General features: G+C 39.7%; 1 protein-coding gene across 4 annotated transcripts in view; it reads right to left on the reverse strand.

Annotated features, from left to right (window-relative positions):
- The window catches only part of LOC149792122 (pyruvate dehydrogenase (acetyl-transferring) kinase isozyme 2, mitochondrial-like), a 70,329-nt gene extending 50,038 nt beyond the window's left edge, over positions 1-20,291 (reverse strand). For 2 of the 4 annotated variants that reach the window (XM_089970646.1, XM_089970645.1), the window contains exons 1-2: positions 20,119-20,291; positions 15,634-15,775 (exon numbers count right to left, since the gene is read on the reverse strand). In XM_089970646.1, coding sequence (XP_089826772.1) covers positions 15,634-15,775; positions 20,119-20,221 — 245 coding nt within the window. In that variant the 5' untranslated portion in view covers positions 20,222-20,291. Of the gene's footprint in view, positions 1-15,633; positions 15,776-18,765; positions 19,632-20,118 lie in introns of those variants that run through there. The other 2 variants (XM_089970643.1, XM_089970644.1) reach the window with 2 other exon arrangements.
- Positions 20,292-21,031: the final 740 nt, after the last annotated feature.

The following is a 21,031-nucleotide window of genomic DNA, read 5'->3' on the forward strand; positions in this document are numbered from 1 at the left end:
CTCGCGGAAATATTCTAACCTGGTCAGTCCAAGCGTGACTGTTATGATCGATAATATTTATTGAAGCTCCATTGCGATTATATTTACACTCATACAATACCGTACCGGTTAACGATGAAACCGTTATAGGAAATCTCAGCGAGCGTTCCAACGCGGCAACATCATTTATTGACGCTCCTGTATCCGCTACTCGTTTAGCCCATTCTGTTATTTTATTTTTTCTGATCTCGGTTAGACCATTTCCACGTGGTGCATTTTTAAAATGTTCCATTACTCGCTCAGCAACACAATTCATCCTTGACTCTGTCAACGGCGACACCCTCATCGGGGCGAGTTTATCGACACTTGGTTTCTTTATCGGATAAATTCCATAAACGACCGCGGTCACAGGATACGCTCTGGCATAATACGGTTTATCAATCCCAACAAGTACTCCCGGGTTTGAGTCTTTGCTCAACAAAATGGTTTTTCCGCGCGGATCAAGAACAGGGTCTAGTTTGTCTCTGATAATCCACTTTCGGGTTCCCTCGTCGTCGACTCCAACAATAAATTTTATCTGCACGAAATATCTTCTCGTGTCGAGATACTCAATTATATTACGCGCGATTGTATCGTTGATGGTACCATCAATGATGAAACTCGAAGAGTTTTCACGGGAAACTCTTCGATGAGCGATGCTAGCATCGTCGGGGATAATTTTATACGAAGACCACGTGTGTGCGGCACCATCACGACGAAACTCTTCTTTGGCATCCTTGATAACACCAATTACCGTTGCTAACTCTCTTCGTCGACGATCAGTGGTTAACCGGTCAAGATCGAATCGACCGCCTGCGGGTTTTATTCTGGATAGTCTTTCAAAACTCATTATTATAATTAAGACAAGTATTTAAATAGACAAATATATTATATATAATGAACGGAAACTCAAAGAGTTTCTCATGCAAGTGGATTAAACTAAATTCATCAGCGCCGTGTAGCAGACGTTGCAGAGGCGAATACTGTGGACAACATGCTCAACAGGTCCGCGGTGGGAGTCTAGGACCGATACCGTGTATCAGATGCGGCATTGGAGTACGAGGAAAAACGCAATTATGTTCAGCGTGTGGTGGAAAACGCTATCGAGAACTAAAACGGTATTATGATAAAAAAAATCCAGCCTCGAACACTCTCTCGGAGCGTGATTACATAAATAAGTTTTCAGGCAAATTATGAATTAGACAAATGATTTGCTTATAGTATAATGAATCAAGAATTCGTCCCCGAACAAGAATTTGTTCCACATCCAACTATTCCAAATTATGAGGCAAACCGAGATGGCATAGTACGACACTGCACGCGAAGACGACCAGTTGGTGGAGTTGATAATGCTGGTTATTTAAGATTTACTGTTGGGAAAGAGAGGTATTTATGTCATCGTTTCGTCTATGAATGTTTCTTTGGAGTGATCCCTAAGGGTTTTGTCATTGATCACATTAACGGTAACATACTTGATAACTCTATAAACAATCTTCGCGTGGTCACTCAGAGCAAGAACTGCCTACTGGGTAACACAGGGCGTTGTAAAACAGTTGCAAGAAGAGCTATTAAATCTATAAACGCAATTACAGGTGAAGAAATTGTATTCCAGTCAATAAACGCCGCCGGTAGGTATTTCGGTATTTGTCCACCTTCTGTACAGCATGTCGCAACCGGGATCCACAAAACAGCATTTTCAAAGAAGCTCAAACAGAAGATTTCATTCTGTTATATAACTCTTATCGCTGACACAAACGACGATAACTCCTCCGAGAGTGTGTAACGCTTTGCAGAGTTGTCGTTGGGTCAGAGGATTTGCTCCCCTGAGAAAGCCACCTTGATAAAATATTTTATCGAGTTCATAACATGTAATCATTTATTTACCGTAGAATATATATTTTTTTACAAACAATATCCTCGTTTTACTGAATATATCCGACTGTTTTGCTCTTCTGTGCTTGTTATATGACCGCGCTTAAGAAAACATACAATTAAAATATTTTAAACAAGTCCCGCCCACTGCTAGAGCGAATTTCCAACTCGCAAGTAACAGTTGGGTTATATACGAAATCGCTCCCTAAGACCTTTGGGTCGATCGAAAGTCAGCAGCGCAAGCAAAACCATAAATTTAATCCGCCAATGGCGGGTGTCTTTTGTGCACCATCCAATGGTCGATTCAATGGATGGTTTTGCTCTGCTGCTGACCGTAGAAAATGACCCACCTGTGTATGTTTGTGTCGTCATAGGATAAGGTCTTAGGATAAGATTACATGTTCATTGTGCCTTTACTTGCTGTCATACTCGAATCAGAGGTAAAGGTTGTTCTGTGTTGTATCGTCCCTCCCGAGCTTCTAGACCGTTATTTGACGATCTAGAAGTTCCTCATGGGGTGAGTGACCCCCAAAAATAAACAGATAGATGGATGCATAAAGCTCTACGTCACCTGGGTGCCCACCAATAGAAACATTCAGAAAGAGTGTTGGCCAAAAATAAACGGTAACATGAGGTGCCTAAGGGAAAAATCACAACACGAAGGTCTAATATAAGACCAAGAAAAAAAAATCCTAACAAAGGACTCATGAAAGAACCGTAGGCCGGTGAAGAGTACCCAGTAAGTGATAACCGCTCATCATCTATCTGTTTATTTTTGTTTTTGGTGATGCTAGCATGAGAAACTCTTCGAGTTTCCACGCTCATGCAAAGCATTTTTCATGCATTTAAAAATATGAAAATATATAATAATATGAATCACGAAAACATAAATACCATACTTGTTGAAATTAAAGAATTACAACAGCGAGGTTTTAATATTTTACTAGACACTGAAACAATTATGTCAGATTTTGAATCCTTGAATGAGCTATCACAATCGGGGAAGAACAATCTCCCCGCCCGTTATAGGTTCATTAAGGGTTTGCAAGATCGCATTTACAGATCACTTGCCGGGATAACTGAAAATCAGGTATCTGAATTTATTCCACTGTGCCGTGCAGTTGAGAAGATTCGTCTTGGATTGTCACAAGAGTATGAGACTCGAAAATTAATTAGCACCAGGGTGAGACGGTTAAAAGGTTATATAAAGAATCTAGACACGGAAATGCCTTGCATTTCTGACGAAAATACTAGTATTTGTGACTACGAGGCCGACAAGGAAGTATAAACCGCATAGCGTGTGACTCACAGCACAAAGTGAAAGTAGAACCTGAGAAACGCTAGCCCCCCGCTTGGAGTGTAAAGCACATTTCCACGGTAAAAAAAAAGTGTATTATTTTTTTTGCCCTAGCGATGCTAGCATCGCCAGAAACTCAAGCATTTCTCTGGAAGTCCAAGGACTTCTCAAGGGCGTTTTCAGAGTGTGAAACTCAAAGAGTTTTCGAAATGTTTTACATGAGAAGTCCTTAGACTTCCAGGATTAACTCGAGCGTTTCAACATCAATACAACAATGAGAATAGTTCATAATCTGTTCTCGTTGACACCAAGCTGTGATCATATGATTTTGCTGTAACTGCGTCAATTGTGACGGAGTTAACAAGAAGTCTTCGTTGCCATACACGTCAACGATTATTTTAACGGGGAAATACTGTTCCCCTAGGGAAACCCTAGGGGGCTGACTCTTTGAGTTTCCAGAAACGCTAGCGTTTCCAAATGCGGTTTTTATTGCCGTGTGAAGAATTTGCTTATCATGAATATGAACTCGTGCGTGGATGTATTCGTGTTCCATTATACACAACTGTTTTTTTTTAAATGCGTGAGAAGTCCCTTGGACTTCCAGAGAAACGCTATGCGTGGAAACTCTTCCAGAAATGCTTTGCATTTCCAATTTCAGGACTTCACCAGTAAGTTCACGGAGACAGTCTCGCCACGCAGGTCCAACAAATTTCCCCGTTGGTCGACGAGTTTGAAATTTATCGTTGACAACCACGGATTATTACACCGCAGATAGACCACATTGATTGGTTCTTGCACAATCAGAAAACCAGGGGGGTCTTTTGGTGTGAACGTATACAGGATAAACCCCTGTTGGGGTGTAGTATTATCTGATGCGCTGTAGCTACCGTCGATGACGTCACATACAAGATTGACCGCAATAACATCTGTGATATTTACGATCCCGGGTGAGATGTGTCTGCCATCGGATGCTGTACTGTTGTCGTGTCTTAAAATAACAGGTTGTGGTTTTGTTCGCGTGTACGCGGCAAGAATATCTTCGAAAGATTTATCAATAAGATCCTGAACCGATTTTTTTAACTCGGGCACATTATATCCGGGGAGTTTAAACCCGGGAATATCTTCCACGCGGATATTATACAACGTCGCAAATTTTATTCTTCTGTCCGGGGTAGGATCAATCAGAAATCTTTGAATTACTATTTGATTTGTAATTGCCATCAAGGATGCGAGTTTATTTAGTTTTTCTATGGTAGTGATAATTTTATTACGAGTCGCGATTTTATCACTGGAAGAAATATACTCTTGAAAATACCACCGCAATAGTCTTAGCTCTTCTTGATGATATTGTTTGATCAGATCAAATATATTTTCTACCAGGGTTACGTGTATAAAAGAGAAACCACGGTCGGGGGGGTACCCGGTTCTGTGAAAACTTAACCCCAACCCGTCTTCAAAGGTATCCGTGAAATAAACTTCATCATATAATGGTGGATCTTGAGGTATACCAAGCCTGTCGGTCCTTGGTCGTGCGAAAATGTCGTGTAGATCTTCTTTCGTTGTCTCGAAATCCGATTTTTTAGGTTCTGGTGGACCCTGTTCAAACCCCGGTTGTATTTGTGGCCATCCTAATACGGACCTGATTGAGCTGCTATAAATATCCACGGCGTATCCCGGTGTTGAGATTTCAATGACCGCAGACAGCGTTGGTTCGTGCGCGGTCACAGATATTTTGGCTTCCTTGCCGGTGATTCGTTTTATTTGGCGTTGTATCTCATTGTTGATTTCTTCGATCTGATAACTCCCAGTGGGTAGCGTAATTGTATCCCATTCAAGTTCACGTTGTTGTGGGTCCGCGCTGGGTCTCCCGAACACGAACGAATTATTCGGCTGCTGACCACCAAATGATGCCGACCTAACATTGGGCCAGCTGTGATACACATTGAGCTTTGCTAACGCGATTTCACTCACTGGAATTGGAGTTCGAAAATTAATACCGAATTCTGGTGTCGTCGAGGACACTGAGATCATTGTGGTCCTTACCGGTGTTGTGTTTGTGACTATTTGTTGAAGCAGTTCTATTGACATTATTTATTTGTTTAGTTTTCAAATAGTCATTGTACGCATCTGACATTAGTTTGAATTCAGAATCTGATATCGACGTAGCGTCGCTGGATTGCACGTCTAACGATGATGATATCAGCGATGATAATTTCTGATATGCGGTCGTGGCTGTATTTAATTTTGTCGTGTAATCGTGTAATTTTGTGTTAGCACATGATGATATTTTTTTTGCTATGATGCCGAAAACTCCAGCTGTTGTTGTGGCCGCGGAAACACAGATCGTGGCGGCGACTGCTGCAGTTACCGGAGTGACCGCTGATAGTATTGCTCCGGCAGATGCAACAACGGCAGATACTGAATAAACCATAATATCCAGCACTGTTATGCGGCGCTTGTATTTTTTTACTTTTTGACTAGTTACTTCGATGACAGTTTTTAACTCAGATTGCCACTCACGGACTTGATTGTATCGATATTGTTGAGCATCTGGCGTCGTTGACATTATTCAATTACGCGGTAACCAATTGAGGCGTTGCAGCGACGAATTCCAAACAAAACCAGTAAGATGTTGCTGTTAAACTATCGTCCTCGGCTTCAAGCATAAATGTTTCCTCGGTTCCGCTGTTTAGTATTACAGTGCAAACCCCGGAATACTTATCGGTGGAATGTCTCCAAGGATATGTTGTGAAGATTTCAAATTTAGCGGCTGAAAATACAGACAACCTGTAAACACCGGTGGCTGTTGCTGTATATTTGATAGTGTTATTTTGTCGTGACCATGTTGCGAATCCCGATGATACCGTGAATACGATGTTGGTGATATGCCCCGGAGTAACTCCAGTGGGAACTTTAATCAAACTGGTTTTGTTAACGATATCAGGAATACCCGATACGATATCCTGCTGTGTTTGTTTGATCGTGTTAATGTCGGTCTTTACATCAGCGAGTTTTACATCGACGACTGGAGGAGTCCCAAAGAACTTATCCACGACCTCATCAGTTTTTACGAAGTTTCTTCGAAATCTTGTAAACGCGCCCACGTGAACATCATGCTCTGCACGCAGCGTATTTAGTTTACCGTTGACGATGTCCACGTATTGTTTGTTTGACGCATCCTGGTCGGATTCGGGATTCGCTAACGCGGTTATTTTGTTGCCGCTCATGCTGAGTTCGCCTGTCATCGTGTCACCGGCTTTTTTCACACATTTATCAACACCTTTATCAATACTGTCTTTGATGCTTGCGATTGATATATTCGAGTCCTTGATCCGGCCGCCATCACTAAATGCAACGAAGTTATCCTTGGTAGCTCCAAGAACTCTGCGAATTATATCATTCCACTTAATGTTGCTCGTTCTTAGTTTTCCTTGCCTGTCTTGGAAAATAGCAACTTCATCTGGGTCAACTCCAGCTATATTCAAAAGATTATCGACTTCATCTTTGGTCGCATATTTTGAGAGATCAGCATCTGTGCTTGGTTTACCTCCTCGTGTGAAAGGTCTTCCGTAAATATCCACCATTATTCTTATTGCTGTTTTTCAAATGCTAGCATTTCTCGATGCGGTATATTCATACACTACTTTATGAGGAGGAGTTGCTGGATTTCTTGAGATTGCATCAAGAACATTTAAAACCTCCCTCCCACAAATGGGCGGATCAATTAATGTTTGTGTTGGTAACGTCGACTGCCACACTGGAACATTAGAAAATCTGCTGTTGAGAGTGCGAGGCACTCCGCGGACATACTTGAGAAACTCAACTGGCGGTGCTAAACCGTACGAATCAAAATAGATAATTCCACGTGGATCGATCGCGTAAGCAACCCAGTGAGTTCCCGGACCATCTTTGTTGTCGAGATTGATAATGCCAGTTTCTGGATTATTCGGTCGTTGCGGTAATTGATCTCGCATAAATACGCCTCTGAAATGTTTTACACGCAATTTTTTAACAGCATCGAGTAAATCAAAATTGCTCAACGGCGTTAGAATTTTTTTGGATACCATGATGGTGGAGTTCCTGGTAGTCTTAGCCCTGATCCGCGAGCGGATCTCCCCTTTTTTTTCTTGTATCCTTTTCCCGTTGCCTTTTTTAGTGCCATTCCAGCTGCAGTTCCAACTGCACCGAGTGCTGCGGCTTTTGCTACGGCTGGTGCTGCCGCGGCAATCAACGCCGGTATTGCTGCGAGAAGAGGAAATATTCCACCGGTTTTAGTCATGTCCTTGATAGCTGCAGCAGAGAAATCAAGTCGGACACCGGTTTTTGCTGTTAGTGCCTTATTAAAATGTTTAAGCTGAGTATTAGTCAACGACAATTTGTTTGGACCACCAGTAATCTGATCTCGTTTTAGTGTTATTGATGTCCCGCACGTGCTTGCGTTCTTTGATTGCAATTTCTTCGTTTGACCGGAAGTCAAGGTGACATTAACATGACTGTATGACATTATATCCTAAGTTTGATTTTAATTGCGTTACATATTCTCGATTGGAGCGTCGATGACCCTCATTCGTCCGCCAACACCTTCAAGCAGCATTGCTTTATCGGAGAGTATGACAGCAATCGCTCTGTAACCACCAGCAGGAACACCTACACGAGCTCGGAAATGTAGGTCGACAACAGATTGTTTAACCAGATCAAGATGTTCCAGCGAAAAGTAATAAATCGGATATAAACTCATAAAGTCTCGCTGTGATATTTGCAGGCCAGTGTCTACATTAAGGTCGCGCCCCATAAATGACATCAGACGATGATACGCGCGTGCGACACGATGATGTCCGAAATCTATTAATATATCCTCAGATGGCTCCTGATGCCCATTTATCCTCAACGAAACTTCAGAAACTCCAAGTGTATCAAATACCATTGGATTTCTTTCCTGATTATCTATTCTAGCACGGTATTGAAATGCAATGAAAATATGTCGTGGTGCTGATACTCCTTGTTGCGATGATATATGCCACGTAAACAACCCGCCGTGATCACTTTGAATAACGTCTGTGGTTGTTGTTTTCCAGGATAGCAGTGATTTACCGCCCGTGTTCATAAAAGACAACAGTCGTTCTTCTTCGGTGATTGACGGAGACAACACTGGCATCCACAACCACAGTTTAGTTAGTATTACCTGACCAGGGGCAACAGCAGCATCTCGCCAGATAGCGTCATTATCATCAGGTTTTCGCACAAGTACAACTGTGTGTTTGGCACCGAATATGACCTTGTGGACATCTCTGCAGAATCCAAAGATGTGAGACAATGGAATCACACCTGAGAACTCTTCATCTCCACTTAACATCGATCTACGTGTTGCAAAACCCAAATTAAAATTTTCGTTCATCGATGCAACTTCGGTACCACCAGCATTCATTGTTACATTCCTGTTCTCGGGGCTGTCGGTTATATCCTTTGCAAACATCATTGATGGTCCGGCTGATCTGGTGTAATCATCCGAGTATCTCGCCAACCCGAGAATTGTTGTGGCAACGTCGACGTTATCATGAATTGTTTCAATTTCTTTTCCATCTATCATATAAATAGCGGATTTAAATAACGCCATGATGCCGTTGTTAACAAATCCAACTCGGTCGCCGATTCCGTAGTTAGTGTTATCATTCTTTAAAAGCCTACCTTCAACTTCGATGAAGGCCTCAGCGGGCAAGAAGTATCTACTTGTATCCTGGACCTGTAGTTCAATTCTTCCCCGTTGGTTAGGATTACGTGCTTCATAAGAATAATATTGAAAATCACGTACAGAATCATCTTTAAGTACTGGTTTGGACATATCAAACGCGTCATTGGATTTTCGTGCAAACATTATTATTATTTGTGATGGTCTAATTAAAATGTTATCGTCACCGGAAACCACTACCAGCTATCAAATTAGCAGTTACACTATCTTGCAACGCTTTGGAGGTAATTCCCGCTGTTGCGATCTCAGCTAATTTCTGATTTACGGCCTTATTTACTACGCTACTAACATTTGCCGGCATAGCTTCAGTGGATGGTAGTTTTACTGGCGCCAACCTCTTGACTGGGGGTTTTTTTTGTATCAGCTGTGCTAGTCGATCCTTGATTGATTGAAATGCTTTTCCGGCAAGACTACCAACAGTGCCAATGGCTTTATCCTTGACAACATCAGCGGCTTTCATCGCGAATTGTTTTACTAACGGTCCAGCTTTCGGAGCGATTCTTGTGACTAAATCCCTAACAACATCACCGACTCCATCTCCGTAAACAACCTCGTATACTGGTAATCGTGAGTTTACTACTCTGACACTTCTTGGTCTGCGAAAAGAATCGTGTAGTATCATTTTATTTAATTATTGTTTCTCTAACTAAATTTACTAGTCGCTGTAGTAACCATCCGCGAGTTCATCAATGAGTCCCCGGTAGATGCCGATATCCATGATGCCACGCTGAAATAATCGCTGACAAATATCAGCGGCTTCATTGGTTATTTCCGGAGAGTTGTTTCCGGCACGTCTTCCTCCGATGAGAACTTCTAGTCTGGACACATCGTTGACGACGCTATCAGGACAGATATTATAACCGTAACCGGTGTAACCTTTTCCCATTTTCCTTAGTTTTTCTTTTGTTTTATCAATTTCAATGATTATAGAATTTCTACTATCGATTTTGCTTAATAAAGCATTTTTAGCACCAGAACCCTTCAGTTTTTTTATGTCTTCTATTTCCTCGTTTACATATTTTAATTTATCATTTAATTCGATTAGTTGCCTTTCTAGTATTTCCCTTTCTGACGTATCGGGTTGCAGAATGGGTGACGAAACAGGAGAGGAAAAATCATCATCGTCATCGGGAGAGCTAGCGCCCATTTGTTCACGCGATAAAAATTCAGGCACTGGATCGGGCAGTGTCATTTGCAGGGTCTGTTTTAGAGCTTGTGTTTTCTTCGCCGGTATTTTTGCCTGCTTTTTCATTTCCTTTTCCTGTATTTTTGCCTGCCTTTCCTTTTCCTTTGCCTTCATTCGTTTGTCTCTTAGTTCCTTATTAACCCCAATTACGCCAGTTTTTATAAAATTATGGGTATCATCAATGCTAGATATTCGAGAAATGCCTCGGTTTACTTTATAAACATAATCCCGCCACTCACCCTGAGTCATACCCGAGCCAGCTCCTGGTTTTAGAAATTCTTGCCGGTTAGGATAATTTAAGACAATCCAAGCAGAAAACTCCCTAAGCTCATCTATGTTAGTAAGCGGAATATTTTTTATTTCAGTAATACCATCTTCGGTAAATTTATTAATAAATGTTTCCTTAGCAACTGTCACTACTCCGGCGGCACCTGGATCAGCTGCGGCACCTGCATCTGCCTGTTGCTGTTTAAGTTCTTCTATTGCTTGAAGTAACCCTCGTTTTGATTTGGTAGGGTCAGCAGGATCAGGTTTTCCTACAATTGCAGTTTTAACTTCACCAGTAGCTGCTGTAATAGGCTTAAATAATTCCTCCGCAGATGTTGCAAACTCAACTCGCGATTCTTGTCTTGCTCGTAATTTTTCTTTAACGGAATCATGGACCGGAATAAATTTTTTAATCGCGGCTAGTCGTTGTCGTGCCAATCTAGTTCTGAGTGCTTCTCCGATATTTGCCATTATTTGATAACCTGCGATTTAATTATCGGGCACGGATTTGTGACAATAAATTTACACGACCCGCGGACACGATACCGTATCGGACTTGATACATTGTATGGTTAACGTGAGAAACTCGAAGAGAGCAGCCCCCGGGCGGCGACAACAAGTTGGGGGGGGGGTCGCGTTTTTTTGTCTCGTTGCTGTTGTAGAATCCCCCCCCCCCTTTCTGAAGGCTTATTTTAGCATTTGGAAGTCTCGTTTTGTTGTAGGATTAGCTTTTTTTTTAAGGCTTATTTTATCATTTGGTGGTCTCTAGACCTTTGTAGGATTCGCCCCCTCTGCTGCTGCAGCATTTTACTCATTGATCTTTTCCTTTTGCCATCAATCCCGTGTTACGGCTGCAGAGACTTAAACTCCGCAACAAAAAATAGCAAAAAAGAAAACAGTTTTGCATAATTAATAATAATTATTTATTTCTCAAAATACAGGAGTGAAAGAATACCTAAATAGGGTGTGAATTTATGCTTATATATACGGTCCAATATTGCCAAGTGTTGACTCATGTAAGTTTCATTCGTGGGAATAGAGATCCTATTTTGTTTGTCGAGAAAATTTATACAGCATTCAGTGATCATTCTTGGGATTTAGGAAGCAATTCACTACAAGCTTTGTGAAGTTAGCCTAAGGGTGTGGGGGGGGGGGGCTGCTGAGAGACTACTGGTGTCACCTGTCAGCACTGTAGACTGTGAATGTGGATTCAGTAAGATGAACCTCATAAAAACTGACATCAGAAATAAACTCTGCATCTCATCTCTCGAGAATTTAATAAGAATCAGCATGTACAGATGTGAAAAATTAGACTTTGAAACTGCGTTCAACAAGTGGGCAGCCCTAAAATCGCGACGTATCTTCATGTAACACTTTGTAACATTTTGTTAATGCTTGTTGTAATTAGAGTATTAACTAACCCATCTTTTGTAATTTTCATTGCCTGTTACATTAATAGACTAAATTAACACTTGAAAAAATGTACACTACTTGTTCTGGCGACACTTTTTGAAAATTGGCGACAAAATATTGAGGTTGGCGATTTTTTTTGGTGACAGCTTTTTAAAAGCCAGGACCATCCCTGCATGTACCATTATCCCTCTAAACACTACACTTGTCCTTCACAATAAATACCCTCAATATACATGTACCATTATCCCTCTAAACACTACACTTGTCCTTCACAATAAATATCCTCAATATACATGTACCAGTATCCCTCTAAACACTACACTTGTCCTTCACAATAAATGCCTTCAATATACATGTACCAGTATCCCTCTAAACACTACACTTGTCCTTCACAATAAATACCCTCAATATACATGTACCAGTATCCCTCTAAACACTACACTTCTCCATCACTATAAAGACCCTCATCATAACAATGGCCCTCTTAAGACAACATGTTCTTCACTATAAAGACCCCCAGTATACCACTGGCCTTCTTAACACAATATTTCTCTTTCTGTTACATATATTTGATTTAATTTCATTACATGTCAAAATAATGTAGTTTTGTTTACTAGGAATGTTTGTTCAGAAAATAGGTTGACCTATTTAATGTTCAGCTGTAAACACAAAGCTGACCTAGTTTCTGACCTTAAGTCAGAAATCGCTGAGACAAGTAAACAACTTTTCATATTTACCCTATTCTTATAGTAAAATAATTGGTTTTTGTGAAGCTCATACTGGGACTGAGATTTTAGACATAAATACTTCTTGAAGATTCTGGAAAGTAAGGTGACCCTCACTAAGGAATCTGTTTTGCATTTTAAGTTACTGTATATTATTTGTTTATAGAAATATTTTGTCAGTTTGAGCTTAAAACACTTGATCTTATGGTGTTTGTTTGTTTGTAACCAGTTTGGGAATGACATTTTAGTGTTTATTTGAATTATTTGGATTCAAAATCTTTTTCCTGGAAATATACGAGTGCTTATGCAGGATTTCTGGACAAAGACATTTCATTAAATTGTATTGGGAAATTCAAACACTGGATTAGTGTTTGTGAATAACACAAAACTGTAGACACAACAGTGCAATAATAGCTACAGTATACATCATCACCTTCCATCTTGGATTCTTCATTGGGACTATAATTTGAATTTATTAGAACATTTCATTATTAGAACTTCTACAATTTAATTCATAGATTATTCTTGGATTTGATTCTTAAAACCGAACGTTCTTATTGTTTCATTTTTACAGTTTTTCCAGGGAAATAAATTATTTGTTAAATTTTTCAAAGCTTGTTGCCTTTACTCTTTCTTTTATTACTGTTTATTCGAGCCTAAACACAAAATATAAGATATCTCTAAAATACAGTGCTGGCCCTCTTAAAGCAAATGTCCCTCACTATAAAGACCCCCAGTATACCACTGGCCTTCTTAGGACTACATCTCTCTCTCTCTCTCTCTCGAAAGTACAGCACTGGCCCTCTTAAAGCAACATGTCCCTCACTATAAAGACCCCCCCCCAGTATACCATGGCCTTCTTAACACTACATTTCTCTCTCTCTTTATAAAGTACAGTACTGGCCCTGTTAAAGTAACGTCTCTTCACCATAAAGACCTCCCCCCATTATACCACTGGCCTTCTTAACACTAGATTTCCCCCTCACTCTAAAGTACAGTGCTGGCATTCTTAAAGCAACATGTCCCTCACCAGAAAGACCCCCAGCATACCACTGGCCTTCTTAGCACCACATTTCTCTCTTTCTTTACAGTACAGTGCTGGCCCTCTTAAAGCAACATGTCCCTCACTATAAAGACCCCCATTATACCACTGGCCTTCTTAATACTACATTTCTCCCTCACTCTAAAGTACAGTGCTGGCCCTCTTAAAGTAATGTCTTTCTGGCCATAAAGGCCTCCCCCCATTATACCACTGGCTTTCTTAACACTACATTTCTCCCACACTCTAAAGTACAGTGCTGACCCTTTTAAACCAACATATCCCTCACTATAAAGACCCCCAGCATACCACTGGACATCTTAACTACATATCTCTCTCTTTCTTTAAAGCAAACTGTCCCTCACTATAAAGACTTCACAGTATACCACTAGCCTTCTTAACACTATATTTCTCTCTCCATCTAAAAAAGAACAGTGATGGCCCTCTTAAATCATCATATACATCACTATAAAGACCCCCCAGTATACCACTGGCCTTCTTAAGACTACATCTCTCTCTCTAGAAAGTACAGCACTGGCCCTCTTAAAGCAACATGTCCCTCACTCTAAAGAACCCACCCCCATTATCTGTTGTTGCTGTTCTAGGGTTTAACACCATTTTTCAGCACAAGATAGGCCATACATGGCGGCCAGAATAACTGGTGGAGGAAGAACCCTGGAAAACCCAGGGAAGAACCACCATCTCACGAGAAGCTACTGACAGGCTTTCCCACGTACCTAAGCTAGCCGAGCCTTGTACTCGAACCCACGCAGACAGATGTGAGATGGCAGTGTTCCGGAACGGTGAGCACTTTAGACCACTCGGGGCCTCCCCACCCCCATTATACCAATGGTCTTCACACTACATTTCTCTGTCCGTAAAGTACAATGCTGGCCCTCTTAAAGTAATGTCTCCCTCACCATAAAGACCCCCATTATACCACTGGCCTTCTTAACACTACATTTCTCTCTCACTGTAAGGTACAGTGCTGGCCCTCCTAAAGCAACATACCCCTCACATAAAGACCCCCTAGTATACCACTGGTCTTATTAAACACTACATTTGACAATTACTCTCAAGACTAGCCATCTCTACTCTACACTATAACAACTCTCTGTATACCACTAGCATCTTGAGTCATAGGTACAGTCAGGAATCCCAATAACTGGGTCAAGGTTTGTACTGCCATTTATACTTTGATAACAGCTATTTACTTTTTTTCTTGTCTAATGAAAACCAATTATCATGTGATTTAATATCATTATATGATCTATTTTTGTGCGTCAAGCAGTTTGTTTTTCTGGTCTATATCTTTACAAAAAGCACAAGTAATTGTCAGCCAAGGTTTGTTAAAAAAAAACATGCCAAAACTGGGCTGTCCACATCCATTGCTAGCATGCACTCTCCATCCCAACTATTAGTAAAGTCCATAACTCATTATCACCTGGACACTCAATCAAGTGAAAAATTAACAGACTTCACACAAAATTTTATGTCATATTTTGAAGTTATGTGGTTAATTCAATAAATCCGTCCTATATTCAGATAATTCTCCCCAATCATTTCCTTTTGCACTCAGTATAAAAATTCTTCAAAATATTTAAATTTAGGATTGACCATGTAATACCTTTTATTCTGAGGTCGCAGCACACAAAGCCTAAAATACCTATTACTCGGAGAGCTCACAGCACACAAATAAATGATAGGCCCTGTAATACCTTATACATAGAAAGAGCTCACAGTACACAAACCTGCAATAGCCCGTAATACCTTACACAAAGAATGAGTTCATACTCTGGCAAAGCTCACACCATGCCAATCAAGGAATGGAATACCTCATACTTTGACAAAACAAGCAAATTACAGAAAGGCTTTGGAATACCGCATACTCTGAACGAGCTGACAGCATGGAAATCAAAGATACGTCATAGAATACCTCACGCTGTTATGCGCTGTATTACCTCGTAGTCAGATACAGCTCACAGCAAACAAGCCAAAGAATGATTATCAGCACAGGTTGTGGGGGGTAATTTATTGCAAAGACAAAGACAAAAAGAGAAACACGCTTACCAGCCATTCACTATGTTGACAGAAGGCATAGACAGAAGATTGCTGGGAAGAAGACTTATCTCCTTCATTATATTTGCAAGGCGGACTGGCAATTCATGGCGCAGAAATTCAAATGATGACTTTTCTGTACCAGTCTTGCTGCCTGAAAATGGAAAACGGTCATATGGTAAGCACATAACTATAAATAGCTGATTACTAATACACATTTATAGCTACACAAGTCATTACCTTTTCCTTTTTACTGAAGTGGATTTGTGATCTTACGAGTCCTTATGTGCTACAGGTAATTTTCGTTTCAAAGAACACACACCTTCTACATTAACTAAAACTAATGAATAATGAAACTTAATTTGACCTATTTTTACGGTTACCAGCCACAATTTTCTAAAATATTTGGTTTGAGGAAAAAAAAAAAATTGTAAGGGAAAGAGGGATATCAGCTAAAAACAGATATAGATGTAGTAAGCAAGCACTGTACTTTGGGGTACAAAGTACAATTTTTTGTGTGGGTTTGGACACTTAAAGTCTTTGATGTGTTTTGCAAGGCTTATGTAAGCTTCCAAACAACTGTTAGCACATTCTCGTTTTCAAAAGGAATATTTTACAGTGATACTTCCCTTATTAGTAACACTGTTATGTGGACATGTAATAGCATTATGTGTGAACTTTACATTACCTGTAACACTGAACATGTACAGCCATTAAGTTATTTTCATTGATTTCTTTCATAAACGCCACAGGTAAATAAGAATTTTACAAAATTTTAAATAAAGGTTTTAAAAAGTACAATTCATCAGTACTGTACAAACTGGGAAGTTTCAAACTGACCTGAAATAAAATACTTAAAAATCCAAGGCCATAATGATTTCAAGGATAACAAACAAAGGATGTAAAAACCATAAACCACATTTCTGCAGATGTCCTTGACAGCCATACTGTAGGACTGTCTCACAGATTTTATGTATGTTTAGATACGGTATTTGGTAATGAAAAGAACTGCTATACATACTCTCTGGGAAAGTATAAAACATTTCTCAACAAAAGTCCCCAAAAAGTCTAAGACTGCACACATGGCTGGCATATACCAAAATGGCTCCAATGGGCCTTAGATTGCTCGCATGGCTTACATTAGCCAAAGATGCTCAAATGGGCCTTAGATTGCTCATGTGGCTTGCATTAGCCAAAGATGCTCCAATAGGCCTTAGATTGCTCACGTGGCTTGCATATGCCAAAGATGCTCCAATGGGCCTTAGATTGCTCACATGGCTTGCATTAGCTAAAGATGCTCAAATGGGCCTTAGATTGCTTGCGTGGTTTGCATATACCAAAGAGGTTCATGAGGGCCTCAAGGTAGATTAGTTCTTAGCTAATTGTGTTACCCTCTTTAAATAAAGTCATTATTATTATTATTATTATTTGGTTCCAATGGGCTTTAGATTGCTTACGTATATGGCATATGTCAATCATGCTGGTGGCAAAACAGTACCGTTTTTCCAACATAATACTATTTTTTAGTTAACATCTCATGGTTCAGCGACACATCAAGCAGAATGTGGATATCTAGGTCTCTTTCATTATGCCCCTCATCCTGATGTATGCTACCACGTACTAATCTGTTCAGTGAATGGTAAAGGTTCATGCTTTGGCCCGCTCAGTCACAACCGAATACCTGACTGTTTTTCAAGCACCTGTACTGGACATTCAACTGACTTCAGAAAATTCACTTGGCCCACCTAAATTTTCACTTGTCCAAATTTTAAATTCCTAGCTTTATGCTTGAAGAGATGTGTGCATTTTAATACACAGGCGGGAGAAAGAATGCACAACATATTTCCTCAGAGATATAAAAAATTGTCAAGATATCTTGTAAACAATTTCTTACTGATATGGTAGCATTCATACTTCATCAGCATTTCTGTAAAGGAATTTACTTTAATTCAGATTTTTCCTTGCTTCTTTTTTAGCACCTGATCAACTGTCCGTTGCACCATGTTTAGGGATTCAAGAGGTCCTGAACTAGCATAAGGCATGCATGATGAATCCTACATTTTTGCAGTTCCATGTTAGCCAATGTTGTGGTGGAATTTAAAACCTGTACCAGTTTAGGACATTGTCTGAAATAATTACAAAACAATCTTTTCCAAGTCAATCAAATCGAGCCATAGAGAATTATTAACCTAATGTAGCCAAACATTTCTTAGTCATGAAGTCCTATATGACATTTTTTGCTGTCCGAGTCTGGCTTATGTTTCTATTGAGAAACAATTATAGCTGACTCGTTTTATCCTCCACTTATCTGTGCATATAATGGCCAATCAAGGGACATGATACAATTGTTCACAACAAACAGGTGTCCTTTATATACATTATCAGTACTATTGATGTGTAAATGCAGTTATGAATGGAACTGATTGGGTATCACTGGTATCATGTACACTCCAGTCATATAGAGTTACTACTTTTGTGCACATGACAAGTAAGTTTCCTCAAAAGCTCCCTCAGGGCACCATCTCACCCAATAAAATAATGAAAAAAGATTATTCCTGTTCCTTTCAAATTAATTTAAAACATCCCAGCCGAAGTGAACAGAATGTGTTCATTGCCAATACATATAAGCTCCTTTACTGGCTGACAGCATACTATAAACAATGGTTGCATTATTATTTTGGCAAGTACAATGCAAAAAGTGAAGTTACCTCATGCAGATGATGTAATATACATATAAACAATTAAACTGCACACAATAAAAAATAAATAAACATTAACAAGGTCATAGACAAAAAAAGTTGTTCTCTGCCTTATTTTTATTCTACCTTACTAGTACTGTAGTGGCACCACCAGTCATGTCCAAAACAAAAACAAAGAACCACGGGCACGTGATTCCGGTAAACTAAAGTGTACACTCATCAATTACAACACTGTGATCTGTGTATGGAGCATAACCGATGCCATGGCGGCCCCAATTAGTCACTAAATCCCATGGCCCCATTTAGTCACTAAAATGGCCCATTCAAAATGCGTGAAAATGATAATACATCCATGCCACTTAAGGAACTTTAAGCCTCTGCTTTTGTTGTTGTTGTAAGATTCGTGTAGCAGTGTTTTTGACAAGCCTTACAAGAAACTTCTTACCAAATTCAGTCAACTGTTCCAAAGTGAGTGAGTTAGGACAGTACTTGGAATATTTATCACACTCGGGGTCATCAGGAGAAGAATCAGAATACAGGCTTTTCTTCCTTCTAACTGCACTTTTACTAGATGTTTCCTCCGTTTTATGTTGTTCATCTTGACTCCCATATGCCTTAATATTCGTGTCCAAATCCTTTTTAGTTGAGACACATCGGAAAAACTGCTGAAAGATGCCAACCACTCTTTGTTCATACGATTTCCGGACAGTTATTGCAATTCCAAAACGTAAAAACATATTCGATATATAAAGTCCCACAATTTACAAAGTTACGTTGATCAACTTCACAGGAACCACTTCGACAACGTATGCAGTATACCGTTTTCGCACTACGTGCTTATTTATACAACCTGTTTATCCGTCTAAAAATAGCATTATCTCCGCTTTTCTTTTCTTTCAGAACGTGGTTGGTTTCCACTGATCAATGAGTTCCAAGGTCAGTCTAAATACTTAGATGGGAATAACAATTCTGACATGAACTAGATTATGGAGAGCGGTTTACCGAGATAATGCAGAATCAACAAGCCCATAAATGCATCGTTCTTGACCTAACACTCTGTACCAGTCCAAGGCGGAATTTTCTCGTTTGCAAAGAAGTATAAACCCCCGTCCAATGGTCAGGTCGCTCAAGACCGATAAGAGCCAGTCACTGACCTATATACCAAAGTGCGATTATTTCTATTTGGTGATTCTCTGTTTATCCTTTCCTGCCCGTTAGCGATACAATGGCGAAGATCAACCTTCGGAGATACTAATAATGTATGAAGCTCGTCGCACAGCAAATTTAACTTGTCCCTCCACATTTTTTCCATAATTATTCCTTGACAATAAGAAATGAAATGTGTGCATAAATACACAACTCACCCGAAATGTTTCCTTTTGTCTCTGGGTATCAAAATTATTCGAAGTTATACAATATACTAATATAGACTATATCTTACTAAAAATGTTATATTTTTTAAAATAAAATATAAAACGGGGTGGGGGATTTATATTTCTACCATGTCATGACATAACGGAGCAATGTTTCGATCAGTCATTGTCTATCCCATTTGAAATGATAGTGACGTTTTAATGTTACAGATTGTAACACTGACCTATGTGGGTACCTATGTGGGTACCGGTAAAACAACACTAAAAATATTAGAAAAATACTGCATGTTTTATTTGTGTCTTACTCTAACATTCCATGTACTGATTATCAACCTCCACAATCAGCTTTTAATAGCCAACAAATAAATAAATAATTAAATTTATAAATAAATAATAAAACACATTTCAATTAGGCTAAAACTTACCAAAATCGACTAAAGTCTGAATGGAGACCGGTTGAGGATGAAACTGACAATAATGTTCCAGAAGAAATCCTAATTGCTGCATTAAATACCTTGTGACCCTCATTTTTATTTTCTGCACAATTTGTTAATTCAAAATTTGTGTGCTGGTTTGTAGTCAGCCGGTAGAAAGCGGCTTCCATTCTACATCTGTGTCAAGATATCTACAGTTCGCGGTCAATATACATGGATGACGTCATGGAAATATTGTTGGAGGGGATTAGTGTGCGGTCATTCGGATTACTTCGAAGTTTAAAGTTGCTGGTCTACTTTATAGTATCATTACACTCCCCCCCCCTCCCGGTGTTTGCAAACGTTCGGTGAAACAAATATACATTCTGTCCTACTCTTATACTCTTGCATGCACGTCTTACACTGTCATTGAGAACAAAGTTACATTGTCAATTTCACGACAAAGTCAGGTACATGTACTCAACTGCATTTAAGAGAGATAACTCTGCTGGAACTAAATTGGGGTAAGAGTTATCCCGTCACAACAGATGCATTTTCAAGGATGTGTATCACATTTAAAAAAGAAAAAGAAAACCACACACATACACATAAAAGATACAAAATATGACATAGATATAAATTAACATAATCTTACATGTTGCCAAGAGACAACTTTGTTAAGCCTGACAGAAACCACAATTCTAAGCATAATGCACCAATAATAGTATAGAGTTCTCACATAGGGACATGAATTTGGGGTGGGGTGAGTAGGGGCATCTCTAAACATATTTTGACCTATATCCATAAAACTTAGCAGCTGACCACTACATGTTCGTTCCCCCCACCCCACCCCAAAATAATCTACGGGCGCTCCGGAGTCACAGCTAGTTTTGTTATCTGTTTCTGAATGCAATGTTCCTTACAC

This window comes from Sinohyriopsis cumingii, chromosome 9, assembly GCF_028554795.1.
Source record: "Sinohyriopsis cumingii isolate HCF-2022 chromosome 9, ASM2855479v2, whole genome shotgun sequence".
Classification (NCBI taxonomy): domain Eukaryota; kingdom Metazoa; phylum Mollusca; class Bivalvia; order Unionida; family Unionidae; genus Sinohyriopsis; species Sinohyriopsis cumingii.